The sequence below is a fragment of the Poromitra crassiceps genome (assembly GCF_964638095.1).
Source record: "Poromitra crassiceps genome assembly, chromosome: 9".
Taxonomy (NCBI): Eukaryota; Metazoa; Chordata; class Actinopteri; order Beryciformes; family Melamphaidae; genus Poromitra; species Poromitra crassiceps.
The window spans coordinates 33876880-33896493 of NC_139630.1; the positions used below are offsets into that span (position 1 = coordinate 33876880).

At 40.3% G+C, this 19614-nt stretch overlaps 1 protein-coding gene across 4 annotated transcripts; it reads left to right on the top strand.

Moving 5' to 3' along the window:
* The first annotated feature begins 2720 nt into the window (after positions 1–2720).
* LOC310782870 (uncharacterized protein) lies at positions 2721–16145 on the top strand. 4 transcript variants are annotated; one of them, XM_083643654.1, is made up of 9 exons: positions 2721–2835; positions 9504–9836; positions 9977–10243; positions 11041–11196; positions 12587–12664; positions 12759–12787; positions 13204–13263; positions 14351–14439; positions 14944–16145. In XM_083643654.1, exons 1-9 carry the CDS (start codon positions 2775–2777, stop codon positions 14969–14971), a joined length of 1101 nt encoding a protein of 366 aa, XP_083499780.1. In that variant the 5' UTR covers positions 2721–2774; the 3' UTR covers positions 14972–16145. The 4 variants fall into 4 exon arrangements, with proteins under 4 accessions (XP_083499780.1, XP_083499782.1, XP_083499783.1 ...); XM_083643656.1 differs by having other exon boundaries at positions 14947–16145; XM_083643657.1 differs by lacking the exons at positions 9504–9836; positions 9977–10243; positions 11041–11196; positions 12587–12664 and adding exons at positions 2998–3303; positions 3444–3716; positions 3990–4013; positions 4403–4498 and having other exon boundaries at positions 2729–2835.
* The last annotated feature ends 3469 nt before the right edge of the window (positions 16146–19614 follow it).

Here is a 19614-nt window from a genome sequence, read left to right on the forward strand (position 1 = left end):
CATGTCAAAGTGTACAGTTACATCCAGGAAATGCAAAGCAAAACACAGAGATCATCTGACAGGCCTGTTCTTTATTTGGGTCAAAGAGAGGAGGATTGTTAACACTGTTAATGCTTCTTAACCAATGGCCTAGTGTAAATACATCAGACACACTTACATGACTTTTACATTTAGGCTACAGTATTGTACAAAACAACAGAACACAATGCAAAGGGAAGAGAGGGATTATTGAATATATAATAATAATTATAATAATAATAATTATATATATTATATTAATAATAATATAGGGAAGTAGGGATTATTTCATGGGGGTCTTTGCAGTGGATTAGTGCTGGAGAGTGACACAGTGCTGCACTGTGCAGCAACACACAGACCCTCCCTGTGCAGTACTGTCTCACTGTGACACAGTGAGTCACTGTGCAGCAACACACAGACCCTCCCTGTGCAGTGCTGTCACACTGTGACACAGTGCTGCACTGTGCAGCAACACACAGACCCTCCCTGTGCATTACTGTCTCACTGTGACACAGTGAGTCTGCACTGCAACACACAGACCCTCCCTGTGCAGTACTGTGTCACTGTGGCTCTGTTAGTCGTGACAGCACTGACACACTGCACGAGTCGGTAACTCACTGCACTCGTACGAACCCAGTCGACGGGGTAAAACGTTGTCATTTTAGGTGTCTGAAAATCAGACTACAGTCTTGCAGCACCCAGACCGTGCTTTTAGAAGATCGATAACCGTGTTAACTCTGGTGATGACGTCAGGGCAGTGAGTTTGTCTACATTTTCTGCCCACATTCTGCTTTGATGAAGGTCTTTGCTTGAGCTATTTGGTGCTAAGAAGAAAATAAAAAATAAAATGTGTGTGTGTGTGTGTGTGTGTGTGTGTGTGTGTGTGTGTGTGTGTGTGTGTGTGTGTGTGTGTGTGTGTGTGTGTGTGTGTGTGGGGGGGTGGGGGTGGGGGGGTGTTAGTAGCCTATGCGGTTGTAGATGAATTTCAAGGCCAAATTGGGGGGGGGGGTCACTTGCATTTACCATTTGAAGTCACCTGACCTGCTAGATAAATACATTTGGCTGAGCCCGTAACCTATAAAACAAGTTATTTCAGTGGCACTGAAATAACAAACTAAATCAAATAAACTATAGCAACTGTATCGTTACATCGGCACAATTCAAATAGAACACAGTCTGGAGTTAACATTTCTAAACGTTGCATAATCTGTTTCATCATGGAACATACCTCTTTCTGCCCATGAAGCAGAACTGATGAAATCGCGGTGCAAAATAGCACCAACAAAAGTGTGTGTGTGTGTGTGTGTGTGTGTGTGTGTGTGTGTGTGTGTGTGTGTGTGTGTGTGTGTGTGTGTGTGTGTGTGTGTGTGTGTGTGTGTGTGTGTACATTGTATTGCATTTTTCGAATATTGAGGCGTTTGCCTTTTCACAACCGCAACCTTCCACCCATAAAGACTACTTCTGGCGCAGTTTAGCACTTCCTATCAGCACAATAAATGGCTTTTGTTGTTGTTCCTCGTTGACGTTGTAAACAGGGATGTGTTATTGGGGCATTTGAGGGTGAACAGAACAAATCTTTTGTCAGATTTCAGACAAAGCAAGAGAATTTCAGAAAATATTGTATTTCTTTCAACTCAACTCAGTGCCGCCTGACCAGGGGCGTAGGCAGAAATTCAATTATGGGTGGGCCTGGATAAAATTGGGTGGGCCTGGACAAAATTGGTGGGGCAATTGCAATGCATGACGAAATTTTGCACGGAACGCGCGCAAAATTCCTAGATGTCATGAAGTTGTCATGCATTAGACTCTGGAGATGATGTGCCCTGTGTTTTTAAGCTACAAAACCATTGGCTAGCAAGGCAGCAGCAAGTTTGCCTCTAGAAAAAAAAAGAAAAAAGAAAAAAAATTATTATTATTATTATTTTTTTGGGTGGGCCAGGGCAAGAAGTGGGTGGGCCTGTGCCTACCCAGGCCCACCCGTAGATAAGCCCCTGCGCCTGACATCAGTAACCCCTCTCCTATGAAAGCACAGCTCAATAAATAAATACATTTATTTCATTTTATCCTACGACAAAGTGACATTTTCACCTCTGTCCCGCCCCAGCCTCTTTCAGGTGCAGTTTCTGACTGAGACCCTTTGAGACAAAACACCAACTTCCTGTCTCAGACTGGGAAATCAGATTTTGGACTGCTGTCTGTCTCCAGTGGAGGATGAGCTCATCACTTTAGTCAGCACAGCACAGTCCACATCCTGTATGGGCTGAACACCCAATGTCACATTTTAAATGTTAAATGGACTGTATTTATATATAGCGCTTTTATCTAAAGCGCTTTACAATGTGCCTACATTCACCCATTCACACACCGAAGGCGGCAAGCTGCCACGCAGGGTGCTGGCAGAGCCATCGGGAGCAAATTTGGGGTTCAGTGTCTTGCCCAAGGACACTTCGACATGCAGACTGGAGGAGCCGGGGATCAAACCACCAACCTCCCTCTACCTCCTGAGCCACAGCCGCCCTTTCTGTGGGTCAGATCCTTTACTGTCTGTCTTTCTTTGCAAGCAATTCAGAGAGATAAGAAAACGAATAAGCTGTACTGATAAAATGCACAAATCTGGGTCTGGGATGAGGAAGTGCCATGTTTTAACCACAGGAAGTGTCTTTGTCTTAAGAAACATTAGTTCAGACACTTTGACAGTTGAGAGCGAGAGAACAAGATGGATAGATAGATTTAAAGAGACTGAGAGAAAGAGCAGAATGGCTGAATTAAGACCGACTAAAATCACTTTATGTTTGATACTCGTGCTTCAGGTAACAGGTAAGGCTGCATTCAAATGTATATTAAATAACAGATTCATTCAACAGAGCTACCTACTGTATAGAGCTGCTGGTCACAGCTAAAACTATGAACACACCAGCCATATACCCATTCTGATTCAATTCCATTTTCACAATATTTTCTCTAACATTTTCTCCACAGCAGTAACTGAACCACGTTGGACCTTCTATGTCAGAGATGGAGGTGAAGTCACTCTGCCTTGTCGAGATGTGACACCCAGTCAGGATCAATGTGTCTGGATCTACAATCATAATCCGACTGCTGCCACGGTGTGGCTGGTTAACCGTGGTCAGATTGAATCAAATCAGTTTGTTAGAGATAAAGCAGCCAGACTGAGTGTTACAGCCGACTGTTCTCTGGCTATAAAGAACGTCACAGATGAGGATGCTGGTCGCTACTACTGCCAAGAGCAACGTACACGTCCAGTTTTTCTGTCTCTTGTAAAGAGTGAGTATTAACATTATCACCTATTCAGCTCAAACTGGCTTCCTGGAACAATATACTAAAACATGACAATATTCTGATTACAGTATGTAGTGAATTTTTCTGCTACTCTCTTCCTCTCACAATATCTCCATCTTCACCAGTGACTGAACAGAGTGACAAGAACAATGTGACGTTGTCCTGCTCTGTGGTGATATATGAACGGTGTCGTGCGAAAGTGATGTGGCTGTATGAGGGTGAAAAGGTGGCTGAGAGAAATAACAACCAGAACATTCAGATATCAACGTCTCTGTGCAACACCAAGGTGTCCTTTCTCACTTCTGATTATGTCAAAGAGAGATTCCAGTGTGAAGTGACTGATGAACGCAGTAGCCCGATAACAGTGGAGACGTTTAACGTCACCTCTCTGTCCTCAGGTAAGAAAGCTCTGAGACTTTTACAGCTGGGGTCTCTGAATGTGCTTATTTATTTAATCAATCGATCGATCGATCAATCAATCAATCTTTCTTTTACGTGAATGTTTCAAAGTAGCATGCAAAATATTATTTGAGTAATTCTTACTTATTTACTGCCTATGATAAACCGTGAGCTCTTGTCACTGACCCTTTATTTTGTTGGGTTTTGGTATCTCATTTGTCCATAATCAACAACAACAACAACCCCAACAACAACAACAACAACAACAACAGAATCAATGACAAAAGAAACACAAGGTATTCTCCATCTTACATACATATGTCCACAGTCCAGCCTCTCTCTCTCTCTCTCTTGTAGAATTGTTCCTTCATGTGTGTGCATGAACTGTTTTGTTTTTTACAAGTTATATTCTATTCTATTCTATTCTATTGTACGTGTATTTTCCTATAGAGGACATTTGTTTTGCAAACACCTCCTAAAATAGGAAAACTATAAAAAAAAAAACATCATATGACACAATACCAACATACAGTAACTCATCATCACCACAACAAATGCCAACTATGATATTTTGCACATTGTGAAACACATACAACGTTCTCCTCTTTCACTGAGGAGAGTTTGAATCTATTTTAGTTTCAGAAGTCACTTGAAGCTGCTGACAAAATGTTTTAACTTCTTCTAGGTGGGGGAGGACTACAATGGTGGCCCATCTTAGTGGGTATAGATGCCCCCATAATAATAGTTGTTGCCCTCGTGGTGTGCTGGAAGAGAGCTAGAGGTGAGAGCATTTCTTGTGTAAAATGTGGTCACATTGATGAAGCCAGACTGTTGCTGCAGAAGATAAACTCTCCTCTCACTTTTGCTTTTTTCAGGGAACCAAATAGCAGTGCAGGACAACACTGTGAGTTTAAAACTGAAGGATACAATGTTTATGTAGTCAGGACTTTACACAGCTGCAGCAAAACAGCTGTGTGATATCTGTCTATTACCATAACTGTGGAAGAGCATGAGATAAGATGAGACTTTATTAATATTTATGTGATGGATGTTACGAACAATATTCATTATATGGAATACTGCATAGGCAATATACAGTATACAGTATGTGCAGAATAGAATGTGAAAAAACTGAAGTGATATGTGAAGTTACACATGGCACTGAATCATCCCATGTTAGACTTGTAGCACTTCTGGTTTTGTAACCATTTCGAACCACATAGCATGTATTGTGTTATAAGTGGTCTTTACTGGAAGGAAAAGCTAACTGGGCTGATATGTGTCCAGGCTCTGACCTCAGTCAGTGCTGCCAATCCTGCAGTGAAGCAGTCTGGACCAGAGACCAGCCAGGACCAGGTCAGATCTCACACACACACACACACACACACGCACGCACGCACGCACGCACGCACACGCACACACACACACACACACACACACACACACACACACACACACACACACACACACACACACACACACACACACACACACACAATCCACTGTACACTACATGTACACGAGACACAAAGGGGAGTCTGATTTCCTTCTGGCATAAAAATTATAAAAGGGAAGTATAGTAGAGGAGAGGAGAGAGGAGAGAGGAGAGAGGAGAGAGGAGAGGAAGAGGAGAGGAGAGGAGAGGAGAGGAGAGGAGAGGAGAGGAGAGGAGAGGAGAGGAGAGGAGAGGAGAGGAGAGGAGAGGAGAGGAGAGGAGAGGAGAGGAGAGGAGAGGAGAGGAGAGGAGAGGAGAGGATGGGAGAGGAGAGGAGAGGAGACAGGAAGTGGGGCATAAGTGTGAAACCAACCTAGTCTCTTAGAACAGACGAGTTGGCTTCCGCAATTTTCAAATGCTTCCGCCATACCGTCTGTACTTCGTGGGGGAGAATCATGCACCAACCGGAATGGGAAGTAGAAAGGCGGGTCTTCCGCTCATTAGTCCAATCAGAATCCAATATGCCGCATTTTTCGTGGACACACGTGTCGTGATTGGTCGGATTCCGTCGAACTTCTTTCCTGTCTGAAGGTTTTTTCCCAACTTCCTTGTGCATGTTCTGGGGGTGTAACGTACAGACTGTGTATAGCTGCATTCGCCGGATGTAGATGAGACAGTCTGTTTTAAGAGACTAAAACCAACCAGTCAATTAATAGCATCCTCTTAGGATTTGGAATGTCTCTGTCTTATAGTTTCATATAAGTTATGGTGAAATATAAATGAGGAGCGAAGCCACTGTATAATGCAAAAAATACTTTTTAAATGCCTTAAAAATACGCACCCTTTACAGCGTTTTGGGAGCCATATTAACTTCCACTTTTTTGTGTTATAAGTTATAGCGAAAAATGTATAATTGAAGAAATCCCAGATCTGGATAACTGCCCAAATTGATTCAGTTGTTCCTTCGTCCAAGGATGATCTGTGGAATACATTTAATGGAAATCCATTTGTATGTTTTTGATCAATCTTGCTGGCTAACAGACACAAACAGTACAAAACTAACAAACAAAAACAAGAACATAAGAGGTACTAGAAGTTCAGGAATAGAATAGAATAGAATAGAATAGAATAGAATAGAATAGAATAGAATAGAATATCAGTGGACGTGTTAGTTCAAGCCTGCGTGCCACTAACCAGCCATTGTGTTGCATTCACTGGTCAGACTGGTCAGACAGATGATGATGGACCTACCTACGCCTCCGTCAGCTACTCCCACAACAATGAGAAGAAGAAGAAGAAGAAGACTGCTGGTAAAGCACAGGTGAGCTGACTGTTCTGTTGGACCTTGGTCAGAAAACAATAACAATGTTACTTCTTGTTGTTGTTGTTGTTGCTTTTTTGTGTTGTTGTGTAAACTTTCAAAGTAAATTGTACAATATTTCAGATGTGTGGTTTTTACCCAGCAGCAGTTTTATGACATGATGGAGGTTAAGGTTTTCAACCGGAACTCATGTTGCTGTGTTGTGTCACAGTTGTTTTTTGTTTTCTGCTGTTTTTCTTGTGATTTGTTTGTTTGTCTTGTTTTGTTTTGTTGTGTTTTTTTTTTGTTCTGTTGTGTTTTGTTGTGATTTGTTTGTTTTGTTGTGTGTGTGCGTGAGTGCGTGCGTGCGTGCGTGCGTGTGTGTGTGCTGTGACATGACATGTTGCTGTGTTGTTGTTTAGCAGGTTAATGGTGGTGATGAAGATGTGACCTATGCTGCTGTGAAACCCTCCTCTGCCACTGCTGGAGACTTTGATCCCAGCGGCCTCTAGGCCACCATCATCAAGCCAAGGAAGTAACACATAAAATGCTTCCATACTGCTCACCAGGTGTAATCCAAGTCTCCACAAGGCCTGAGATGCCAAGTTGACATGAACATACATCATTTACACCCTGTTTTTAGCTGAAATATAGCCATGTGCTCATCTATTTCTTCCCATAGCTCAAGCACACATTTCATGATTGTCAGTATTTGTCTTGAACTGTGAATCTTCACACCATGAGCTGTGAAACTCCCTGAGCCCTCTTGTGGTTTTGAGAGGGAACTACATGTCATCACCACTATTACACTGTGGGACTGCACAGAAGCTGCATAATGAATACGATTTGGACATTAGTGGCAGCAGACACTTTTTTTCCTTTTTTCTTTTTTTCAAGACATATTTCAGACTGGTAGTCTACTTGACAACAATGCATCCCATAACAGCCACCTCATCTGTTACACCACTATGATCAGTACTAGCTGATTCTACTGCTGAACTCTGTACAATTTAAAATTAAATATTCTGTCTATATATATCTATATATATCTATATCTATATATCTATATCTATCTATCTATCTATCTATCTATCTATCTATCTATCTATCTATCTATCTATCTATCTATCTATCTATCTATCTATCTATATATATATATATATATATATATATATATATATATTGCTGTCTGTCTCTCTGTTTCAACATCTGCAAGAAATTCAGAGAGATATGAAAACCAATGTGTTAGTAGTAGTAGTAGTGGTAGTAGTAGTAGTGGCTCCAAGCTCCACCCACACAGTTTGATTGACAGCTGATCTGTGTGAGGTGCAGTGCAAACACCACAGTGAGTCTGAGCAACAAAGAAGGAGACTAACTGAAAAAAAAAAAACTTTAAAACCAAATTAAATCGAAATTGCAACGGAATTATTTATCTTATGTTGGGCAGTGATAATGTGTTGCTGTAATTTTATTAGTAACTAGTAATGTAAGGGATTACAATTTCCTAAACAGTAATTATATTACAGTTACTAATCCAATAACTTAGTTACTGCATTACTTTCTCCAGTGCACAGGGCTAAATCAAAGTGTGGAGATAGGTCATATGCGAGACTACTTCTTTGCCAGAACACGATTAAAAAAATGACCTAGGTAGGCAAATAAATAAAGTATGCAGTTTGGCTGATTGTTGATGATTCCTTCTTTAATGTTAATTATTGTTCCAATAAAGTGGATTCAGTTCTAAAATAAACTGCCTAAACAGGTATGTACGTGACCTTTTCGGAAGGGGGGGGGGGAATAGCAAAAAGTAATGTAATGAGTATTGTAACTAATTGCTTTTGATGCCAAGTAATAAGTGAAGCAATTGTATAATTTTTTAAATAAATATACTAAGTAACATACATTTCCTGAGTACCTTTCCCAACACTGCCTATTGACCAGAGTAAAGTGACATGCACTTTAGTGTTAGTCACACACTTAAAACTGTCAACCTCTTCTACTATATTCTGCCTCTTTGAAGCGGTGTTTCTGAAAGCCTCTGACAGAAAACACCAGTCTCAGACTGGGCAAAAAAATCTGATTGTTCACTGCTGTCTGTCTCTGTGGAGCTCATCACTGCAGGCAGCACAGCAGAGTCTGTTCACTTCCTGTATGGGGCTGAGAACACTCATCTGAAAACACATGTCTGCCTGTCCCTGCTGAACCACAGCCTCTTACTCTAACTTTAAAAAAATAATCCATCTACTTCTTTCCTTGGCTAATTTCCGAGAATGCCTCTATCTGACCTCTGACCCTTGTCCTCCTCACTACTGGTTGCTTGTCATATTGGTGATGCAGGAATTTACATATTTACATCTTTCTACGTGGGTCAGAGCTTTTGCTGCCGTCTCTCTCAGAATCAGGAAGTTGATAAGCATACTTCAATTCAAACAGTCGGGGGGGGGGGGGGGGGGGATTGTGGGTGTTATGAGGAAGTGAGACGTTTTAATCACAGGAAGTGTATCTATCTCTTTAAGAAGCATCAGTTCAGACACTTTGACAGTTGAGAGTGAGAGAACAAGATGGATAATAAGATTTAAAGAGACTGAGAGAAAGAGCAGAATGGCTGAATTCAGACTGACTAAAATCACTTTGTGTTTGATACTCGTGTTTCATGTAACAGGTAAGGCTGCATTGCAATGTATATTAAATAATAGATAGCCTACATTAGCCTGCAAAAGTAAATGTACTTGCATGAGAAAAATCTGGGGGCGGGGAAAATAATAATAATGTGCTTGCTTACTTACTACTTAACGCTACTTACTTATAGTACTGTAGGTTATTAATTAACCTTAATTTAACTGAGATAGTACTGTAGGATAAATTATGGCATTTGTGTTAACAAGCGGAAGGATTTACTTAGTGGACCCTTTCTAACTTGTCAGGGCACATTTGCAAACTTATTTCATATCCAAAATGATCTTCACTATTTAAAGAAACTATGAACAGAGCAGCCATATTCCTATTCTGATTCAATTCAATTGTTGTAATATTTCATTTTCTCCACAACAGGACAACATTGGCCCTCCTTCTATGTCAGAGATGGAGATAACGTCACTCTGCCTTGTGAGAATGTGACACCGAATCATAAATGTGACTTTACTTTCTGGCTCTTCAAACATTATGTAAACGCAGCCACAGTTATGCTAGTTTACCGTGGGCAGATTGCATCAAATCGGTTTGCTAAAGCTAAAACGGCCAGACTGAGTGTTACAGCCAACTGTTCTCTGGCTATAAAGAACATCACAGTTGTGGATGTCGGTGACTACTACTGCCGACAGTACGACATATCAAGAAAAGAACATCTATGTGATGATGCTGAAGCTTATCTGTCTCTGGTCAACAGTGAGTATTAACCTTATTGAATATCATCTCAAACGGCCTTCTTGGAATAATACCCTAAAACATTACAACATTACTCTGATGACAGTAATGTAGTTAATGTTCCTGTGATTGTCGTCCTCTAACAATAATTCCATCTTCAGCAGTGGCTGCAAAGAAGAACAAGAACAATGTGAAGTTGTCCTGCTCTGTGCTGACAGCATGGTGTTCAGAGACACTGAGGTGGCTGTATGAGGGTGTACAGGTGGCTGAGAGAAATAACAACCTGAACATTCACACATCACAGTCTGACTGCCACACCACTGTGTCCTTTCTGACTTCTGATTATATCAAAGAGAGATTCCAGTGTGAACTGACTGATCTTTACAGTGGAACAGTGCAGACATTTGGCTTCGCCGCTCTGTCCTCAGGTGAGAAATCTTTGAAAATGATGCTAAAGAACTTTAAAATACCGGCATCGTGATATGGAAAATAATATATGTATTGTACTTGATACTTTCAAAGTGACCATGCAAAAAAAAGATTTAACTAGAAACAGAGCAGCGTTCCTTTCTAGCGTCCCTCCTACCATGCCTCGTACTCCTCCTCCTCCTCCTCCTCCTCCTCCTCCTCCTCCTCCTTGTTTTTGATCTATTTATTGGTTTATTTGACAGGGACACTGCATATTAATAAATGTTGCTGTAAATATGGCAGAATTAGCCAAAAGGCTAGTTTACATCTGTAGTCCCTGGCCAGCCCAGGTGTTACAATAGACTCCCTAAAAGAACAAAAAGAGGTGAAGATAAAACACAATTATTGCAATAGGATGCAGATGGCAACTCGTGATAAAACATTGTTAAAATTGACATGAAAAATGTCAAAAAAAATCTAGATGTTAATGATGATAATAATGTAGTTAAAAATGACATGACATGACATGACAACATTGTAGCAGCAGGCACTAAGAAAAGCAACAAGAGGCAAGCAACAGAACAAATGACACGACAACATTGAAGGAGGCAGGCAATAACAGAAGTATACCTGTCATGAAGCAAGCAACAGAACATGACTAAGCACATTACATGCACATATAGTAAAAGCATGCAGGCAGATTTGGTCATTGGTTTGCCTCGATATTTTAATATTTCTACTTATTTACTGGATATGATCAACGTGAGCTCTTGACTGACCCTATATTTTGTTGGGGTTTGTTATTTCATTTGTCCAGGTATGAAAGCAACAACAACTACAGCAACAACAACAACAACGACAATACCACCAACAACGACGACGACAACAACAACACCGACTATGACAACAACAACAACAACAACAACAACAACAACAACAACAATGGCAAAATCAACAACAAAAGAAACACAAGGTAGTCACTCTCCAACTTGCATACATATATACATATACCGATATTTCCCCAGTCCAGCCTCTCTCTCTCTCTCGCTCTCTCTCTCTCTCTCTCTCTCTCAACTGTCACTATCTATGAACTAAAGGTCCCTAAATAGAAAGATGTCTTGATTAGAGAGGTGTCAAAGGAAGTGTTTTGGTATGAAGGCATGAGGACTAGACAATAGGTAATTGGCTAAAGTACATGCAAAGAGTAAAACATGAAATCAAAAAGAGCAGATTTATCTCATTTCATAAACGATGTTGGCTTTTTTTTATTTCAACTGAGGAGAGATTAAGGCCATGTCCACACGGAGACGGAAGCAATCTTTTTTTTTTTCGTTTCAGAAAAGTTTTCCATAAACATGGAATCGTTTCAAGAAATGTGTGTATCCACATGAAACCACTGAATACCACTGAAACCGCTGTAGAATACCAGAGAATAAAGCAACCTTGGTCAAACAGTGTTTCAGACCGATATAATAATTGGTAACACTTTATAATACAGCACTTGTTTTAGGATGTAATTACCATGTAATTACAACTTAGAACTTGTGGTGTAACTTCTTCATAATGAATCAGGACAAAATACTTACAGTACCAGCTCCTACTAGCCTACTGAGGAGGAGGAACAAGGGAGGAACATACTGTGAAATGTATGGTGTAGTGTATTTACACAGTAAGAACGGGAGAACAAACACTGTCCTGATATACTGTATATATGGATTAACTGCAATCAAAACAAATGATTTTGCCCTTTGCCAGAGTCACAGCAGCTTTAGCTCAGGAGACAGAGCTGTCATCTATTATTATGTTATTGTTATTCAATAATATTTCTCCAAAGCAGAAGGCAAGACAGTGTGTGAGAGCTTTTTTATCGTTTTCAAGGTGCATCTTCTGCGACGCACCTGTCACACATTCAGGTGTGCTGAGACTTCATTCACTCGAGCGGTTCAAGGCTCCTCTGGCCTGCATGTTGAAGTATCCTTTAGACACTTACGTCCAAAGTCACTCTGTAACTAACAGAATGCAGGCTGGATTATGCATCCACTTTGAGCCAGCATGTTGTTTTGGACTGCAGTTTTTCCTACCTACTTTTTTGGTTTTGGTTTTTTGTCTTACTTAAAGTCTTTTTTACAAGTTTGATTCTATTCTATTCTAAATGTATTGTCCTAGACAGGAAATTTGTTTTGCAGACACCTTATAAAATAAAAAAAACCAATATGAAGAACATCATAAGAACATCATGTGACACAATAACAACACATACTGTAACTCATCACCAGAATGCCACATAAAGAGTTTGAATGGATTATATAAGTGACTTGAAGCTGCTGACAAAAAAGTTTTTAACTTTTTCTATCTCTTCCAAGTTTGGTGGCCCATCGTAGTGGTTTTAGCTGCACTGATAATTGTTGCTGCACTGGTCGTGTGCTGGAAGAGAGCTAGAGGTGAGAACATTTCTTGTGTAAAATGTGGTCACATTGATGAAGCCAGACTGTGTCTGCAGAAGATAAACTCTCCTCTCACTTTTGCTTTTTTCAGGGAACCAAACAGCAGTGGAAGACGACACTGTGAGTTTTCAGAGCTGTATCATATTACCATAACTCTGCAGAGCATGAGATAAGATGAAACTTTATTGATCTTTATCAACATTAAGTTCTTCTAAAAAAAAAGAAGCAAAATGACTAATCTGGCAAAGAAATTAAAGAGTATGGGTGGGAAGCGTGGGGCTACTTCATGTGGATTTCTTAGTTGCTACCGATGGATGTTACGAACAATTCATTAGATATGGAATACTGCATAATGATATGTAATATACAGTATGAAAAAACTGAAGAGAAATGTGAATTTACATCATGACACTCATGTTAGACTTATATGCACTTCTGGTTTTGTAACAAGTTTCAACCACACAGCATGTATTCTGTTATAACGAACCTTTACTGGAATGAAAACTGGGCTGTGTAACTGGGCTGTATGTGTCCAGGTTCTGAAGACTGCCAATCCTGCAGTGAAGCAGGCTGGACCAGAGAGCAGCCAGGACCAGGTCAGATCACACACACACACACACACACACACACACACACACTATCCACTATGTGTGCATGAGACACAATGTCTGATTTCCTTCTGGGATAAAAATGATAAAAGGGAAATAAAGAATAGACTCAACTTGACTAGTAGAGTAATTAGATCAGAGTGGAGTGGAGTGGAGTGGAGTGGAGTGGAGTCGCTGAAACAGGAAGTGGGGCATAAGTCTGAAGCCGGATGTGGCTGTAAAGGTGCATGCATGCTCAACCAGTCATTTTAAACTAACCCTCTGCCAGCGCTGCACAATTCTCCACACATCGTTCCTATCACGTATACATTAAGTTTAAATGATTTCCTGACCCTCTTAGGATTTAGAATGTCTCTGTCTTATAAGTTATGGTGAAATATAAATGATGAGTGAAGCCACTGTATAATGCAACAAATACTTTTTTAATGCCTTAAAAATACGCACCCTTTACAGCATTTTGGGAGCCCTATTAACTTCTACTTTTTTGTGTTATAAGTTATGGTGAAAAATGTATAATAGAAGAAGGAAAACTCTGCACTTCTCTTTTCCGGGACAGGTGCGTAGGGCAAAGACAATGCCTATAAATTGTAAGAAGAGAGTCCTGCAAACTGTCCAAACTTGCAATAAATAATATTTATGTATTTATTTATTCATTCCATTCGGACCAGAGGGGAAGAGCACCTCCTACTGGTCCTCCAACACCACTTCCAGCACCAGTCTCCCATCCAAGGAATATCCTAGGCCAGACCTGCTTAGCTTCCCAAGGAAAGCCAGTAATGTAATGCAGGAGCCACTAGGGCTGACAAATGTATAATGGAAGAAATCCCAGATCTGCATCACCAGTCAAATTGATTCCATTGTTCCTTCGTCCAAGGGTGATCTGTCAACTAAATCTCATGGAAATCCATTTGTACGTTTTTGAGAAATCCTGCTGACACACAGACAACAAACTAACTAACAAAAACAAAATCAAAAACATAAGAGGTACTAGAAGTTAAGAAATAGAATAGAACAGAATAGAAACCCATGGTTCAATCCTGTGTGCCACAGACTTGCCATTGTGTTTCATTCACAGGTCAGACAGATGACGGTGGACCTACCTACGCCTCCGCCAGCCACTCCTACAACAACAAGGGGAAGAAGAAGAGCGCTGGTAAAGCACAGGTGAGCTGTCTGCTCTGTTGGAAATAACAACAAGGACAACAACAACAACAACCATGTGTTGTTGTTGTTGTTGTTGTTGTTGTTGTTGTTGTTGTTGTTGTTGTTGTTGTTGTTGTGTAAACTTCCCAAAGTAAATTGTACAATATTTCAGATTCTTACCCAACAGCAGTTTTGTGACATGATGGAGGTTAAGGTTTTCAACCTGAACTCATGTTGCTGTGTTGTGTCACAGTTGTGTTTTGTTTTTGTTTTGTTTTGGTGTTTTTGGTTGTGATTTGTTTGTTTGCCTTGTTTTGTTTTGTTTTGTGTTTTTGTTTTGTTCTGTTGTGTTTTGTTTGCTGTGTGTGTGTGTGTGTGTGTGTGTGTGTGTGTGTGTGTGTGTGTGTGTGTGTGTGTGTGTGTGTGTGTGTGTGTGTGTGTGTGTGTGTGTGTGTGTGTGTGTGTGTGTGTCTGTGTGTGTGGTGTCAATATGTGTTGGGTGATTGTTGTGTTGTTGTTGTTTAGCAGGTTAATGATGGTGATGAAGACATGACCTATGCTGCTGTGAAACCCTCCTCTTCCTCTTCTGGAGACTTTGATCCCAGCAGCCTCTACGCCACCGTCAACAAGCCAACGAAGTAACACCACACAGCAGCTCCACCTCATATCTGTTTAGATGACCATTAGATTAGTCCAATAAACCACAAGTTAAATAGGACAGCAAAATGAAAGGGAATCAACATTCATAGTCGCCCATCACTGCTACGAGCATCGTTTTGTGAAATCAGGACCTAAATATTTAACTTCTGACATCATTTCAAAACAGTTTTAATATGTTATACTGTGCCATAATATATTGTGAAAACCTTGTGATCATTTGAATTGAGATTAAATGTGGCTGCACATCACCGGCCGTCCAGTGTTTGCTGGGTCCCTGCGTTTCACCAGCCATTAAATCACACATGAACTAAAACATGTAAAAAGACCCAGAATGTCTGAAGCCTTTTAAACTAAGGTTCACACCACGTATCAGACATGTCTGGACTCAGGAGACTGAATACATCTGATCTCACTGTCTCTTGTTATCTCTGTCTTTATCAAACCTTTATCAAATGATCAGTGGCATCATGAGAGGTAACTGTTTGAACTTCAATACCCAGAAATCACTGTTTAATGTTACTCATTGCGCAGGTCGGGACCCGCATGCGGCTCACCAAGCCTCAACTGGTGGCTCGCAGCATACACTTCATTCATATCTTGCCCTGGCGACTTTATTTCTCAAAAGTGATCTGGTGACTTTTTCTGACCAAGCTTGATCAAGTTCTAAAATAAAAATGAAAAGAATGATAGATGTGTGTTATTTTATCAAACGGGATATCCTAACCCAGAGGTTCTCAAATGTTTATCTTGTAAGGACCCGTTACAAGATAGAAAATATACCAGGGACCCCCTCATTCTGATTTGGGATTTTGGGCTAAGCTTAATTGTTTCCACGGTAACGTGCTTGACTTTTAAATTGATAGGTTTGTTAGATTAGAATGTAATCCATGAACAATTTGCGGACCCCCTGGCAAAGTGCCACGGACCCCTGGGGGTCCCCGGACCCCCATTTGAGAACCACTGTCCTAAATCCACCCAAGGTAGCATTGTATGCTTCCTAGAAAATTTGCTTTGATTACATTTCCTATCTTCCATGATGAGACTGTCATGTAATATGCATACTGTAGTTTGGCTGATTGTTGACTCCTCCTGTGAGGTTAATTATTGTTCCAATAAAGTGGATTCAGTTCTAAAAGAAACTGGCTAAACAGGTTGTGCGTCACTTTTTTTGGAAGGGGGTAGCGAATGTAATATAGTAATGTAATGAGTATCGTAACTTATTACTTTTGATAGTCATTGTATACATTTTTAAATAAGTAATAATAAGTAACTTATTACATTTCCTGAGTACCTTTCCCAACACTGCGTATTGACCAGAGTAAAGTGACACATGCACTTTAGTGTTACTCACACCCTTAAAACTGTCAACTTCTTCTATTCTGCCTCTTTGAAGCATAGTTTCTGAGAGCCTTGACACAAAACACCAGCTGCCTGTCTCAGACGGGGGGGGAAATAATTTTTTTTTTTTTACTGCTGTCTGTCTCTCATCACTTAAGTAAGCACAGCAGGGGCATAAACACGCAATATCTGAGGAACGTCTTGACGGAGTTTCATCAAATTTGCCTCAAACATCGACTTAGACTCCAGGATGATCTGATTAGATTTTGGTGGTCAAAGGTCAAGGTCACTGTGACCTCTCGACCGCCATTTTCAAGCTTGTTAACGCGATATCTCAGGAATGCCTTTGATGGAATTTAATCAAATTTGCCTCAAACATAGCCTTGGACTCAAGCATGAACTGATTAGATGTTGGTGGTCAAAGGTCAAGGTCACTGTGACCTCTCGAATGCCATTTTCAAGCTTGTTAACACGATATCTCAGGAATGCCTTGACGGAATTTCATCAAATTAACCTCAAACATCGACTTGGACTCAACAATGAACTGATTCGATTTTGATGGTTAAAGGTCAAAGTTCAAGGTCACTGTGACCTCACACACCCAATTTCCAAGCTCTGTAACGCAACATCTCAGGAGTGCATTGACGGAATTTCTTCCAATTTGCCTCAAATGGCGATTTGGACTCGAGAATGAACTAATGGCAGAGGCATAAATCTGCGGGGCAAAATGGTGGCTATTATTAGGAAGTCAAAATAGAAAAAGGGCTCGCGACACAAAGTTTATTTTTGCTCTGATGGACGACATTTAATAATGTCTTTTTTCAATAATGAAGACTACTTAACAGCTAACGCCCAGTTCACATCATATCACAGTGCACGCCCCCTTTCTTTGAGGTTGTATTACCCATTCATTGTTAGGCTCGCCCCCTTTCTCTGATGCTGTCTCCTCACCCATTCACAGTTTACCACACATGTGGCAATAACCAATCAGCCCAAGCTATTCGTCTCCAGCTGATCCTAATCACCTAATCAGCGTTGTATATCAGGGTCCATGTTTTACTCTGTTTGCTATGTGCTGTGTATGTGCCATGTGTCATTCTCAGTTGCTGATCATCATCGCTGAAGCAGTTGTTTTTGCCCCACCTCCTCCCCTGACCACCACCATTGTCATGACTTCTGATTGAAGAATTCCCTATGGGGGATTTCCTATCCTATTCTTCACTGACGACGCCCTCTCATCATCTCAGGAGAGCGTCATCACATCATGGAGTCATACGCCAAAATTAATGTTGTATCATTAAAGCTTGTTAAACTTTCTACTAGTCTCTCATGATTGAAATAGACAGAGACAAACTGTTTCGATCCGATACGGATCTTCGTCAGTGTCAGGTTTGTCTCTGTCTATTAAATGTTAAATAAACTTTGTGTCGCAAGTCCTTTTTCTATTTTGATTTTCTGTGATACAGTTTGGCTTAGCACCAAGAAGTGGATGTGCGTAAGTTCCTTATCACTTATTATTAGAAAGTGACACATTTTAATCACAGGAAGTATATCTTTGTCTTTAAGAAGCATCAGTTCAGATGTGTCGACAGTTGAGAGTGAGACAACAAGATGCATAGATGGATTTAAAGAGACAGAGAAAGAACAGAATGGCTGAATTCAGACTGACTAAAATCACTTTGTGTTTGATACTCGTGTTTCATGTAACAGGTAAGGCTGCATTGAAATTTATATTAAATACATACATTAGCCTACAAAAGTGAACTTACTTACCTGAGGAAAATCCGGGTGCAGGGAAACTTGCAAAATAATAATAATAATAATAATATAATAATAATAATAATGGGGCGGCTGTAGCTAAGGAGGTAGAGCGGGTCGTCACTAATCGGTTTGGATGAAAGAGGTCGGTGGTTCGATTCCCGGCTCCTCCTGCGTGTCAAAGTGTCCTTGGGCAAGATACTGAACCCCAAATTGCTCCTGATGGTGTGCCAGCACCCTGCGTGGCAGCTTGCCACCATCGGTGTATGAATGGGTGAATGTACCTACTGATTGTAAAGCGCTTTGGATAAAAGCGCTATATAAATGCAGGCCATTTACCATTTACCATAATAATAATAATAATAATAATAATAATAATAATAATAATAATAATAATAATAATAATAACAATAATACAAATGTAGTTATTTATATTACTGTACATTATTAATTAACCTTAATTTAACTGAGATGCTAAATGATGCCATTTGTTTTAATCAGCTGAATGATTTGCTTAGTGGACACTTTTTGACTTGTCAGAGTACATGTTCAAACTCATTTCATAGCCAAAATAATCTTTAGTATGAAAAAAATAAACTATGAAGAACATACCAGCCATATTCCTATTCTCATTCAATTCAATTTTCATAATATGCCTCTATCATTTTCTTCACAGCAGGACAACCTTGGCCCTCCTTCTATGTCAGAGATGGAGCTGAAGTCACTCTGCCTTGTAAAAATGTGATACCTGGTTTTAAATGTGACTTTACTTTCTGGCACTTCTATCATCATATGAACAAAGCTGAAGGATGGCTGGTTTACCATGGGCAGATTGCATTAAATGAGTTTGCTAAAGCTAGAGCAGCCAGACTGAGTGTTACATCAGACTGTTCTCTGACTATAAATAACATCAGAGATGAGGATGTTGGTCTCTACACCTGCCGACAGCTCGACAGAGGACGAGAATTAAGTAAAGATGCTCTGGTTTTTCTGTCTCTTGTAAAGAGTGAGTATTAACATTATCACCTATTCAGCTCAAACTGCCTTCTTGGAACAATATATTAAAACATTACAATATTCTGATTATTGTATGTTGTTAATGTTCCTGTTAGTGTCGTCCTCTAACAATATCTCCATCTTCAGCAGTGACTGAACAGAGTGACAAGAACAAGCTGACGCTGTCCTGCTCTGTGCTGACAGCACGTTGTACAGAGACACTGAGGTGGCTGTATGAGGGTGTACAGGTGGCTGAGAGAAATAACAACCAGAACATTCAGATATCACAGTCTACCTGCCACACCACTGTGTCCTTTCTGACTTCTGATTATATCAAAGAGAGATTCCAGTGTGAACTGACTGATCTTTACAGTGGAACAGTGCAGACATTTAACTTCACCTCTCTGTCCTCAGGTGAGAAAACTTTGAGAATTATGATAAAGA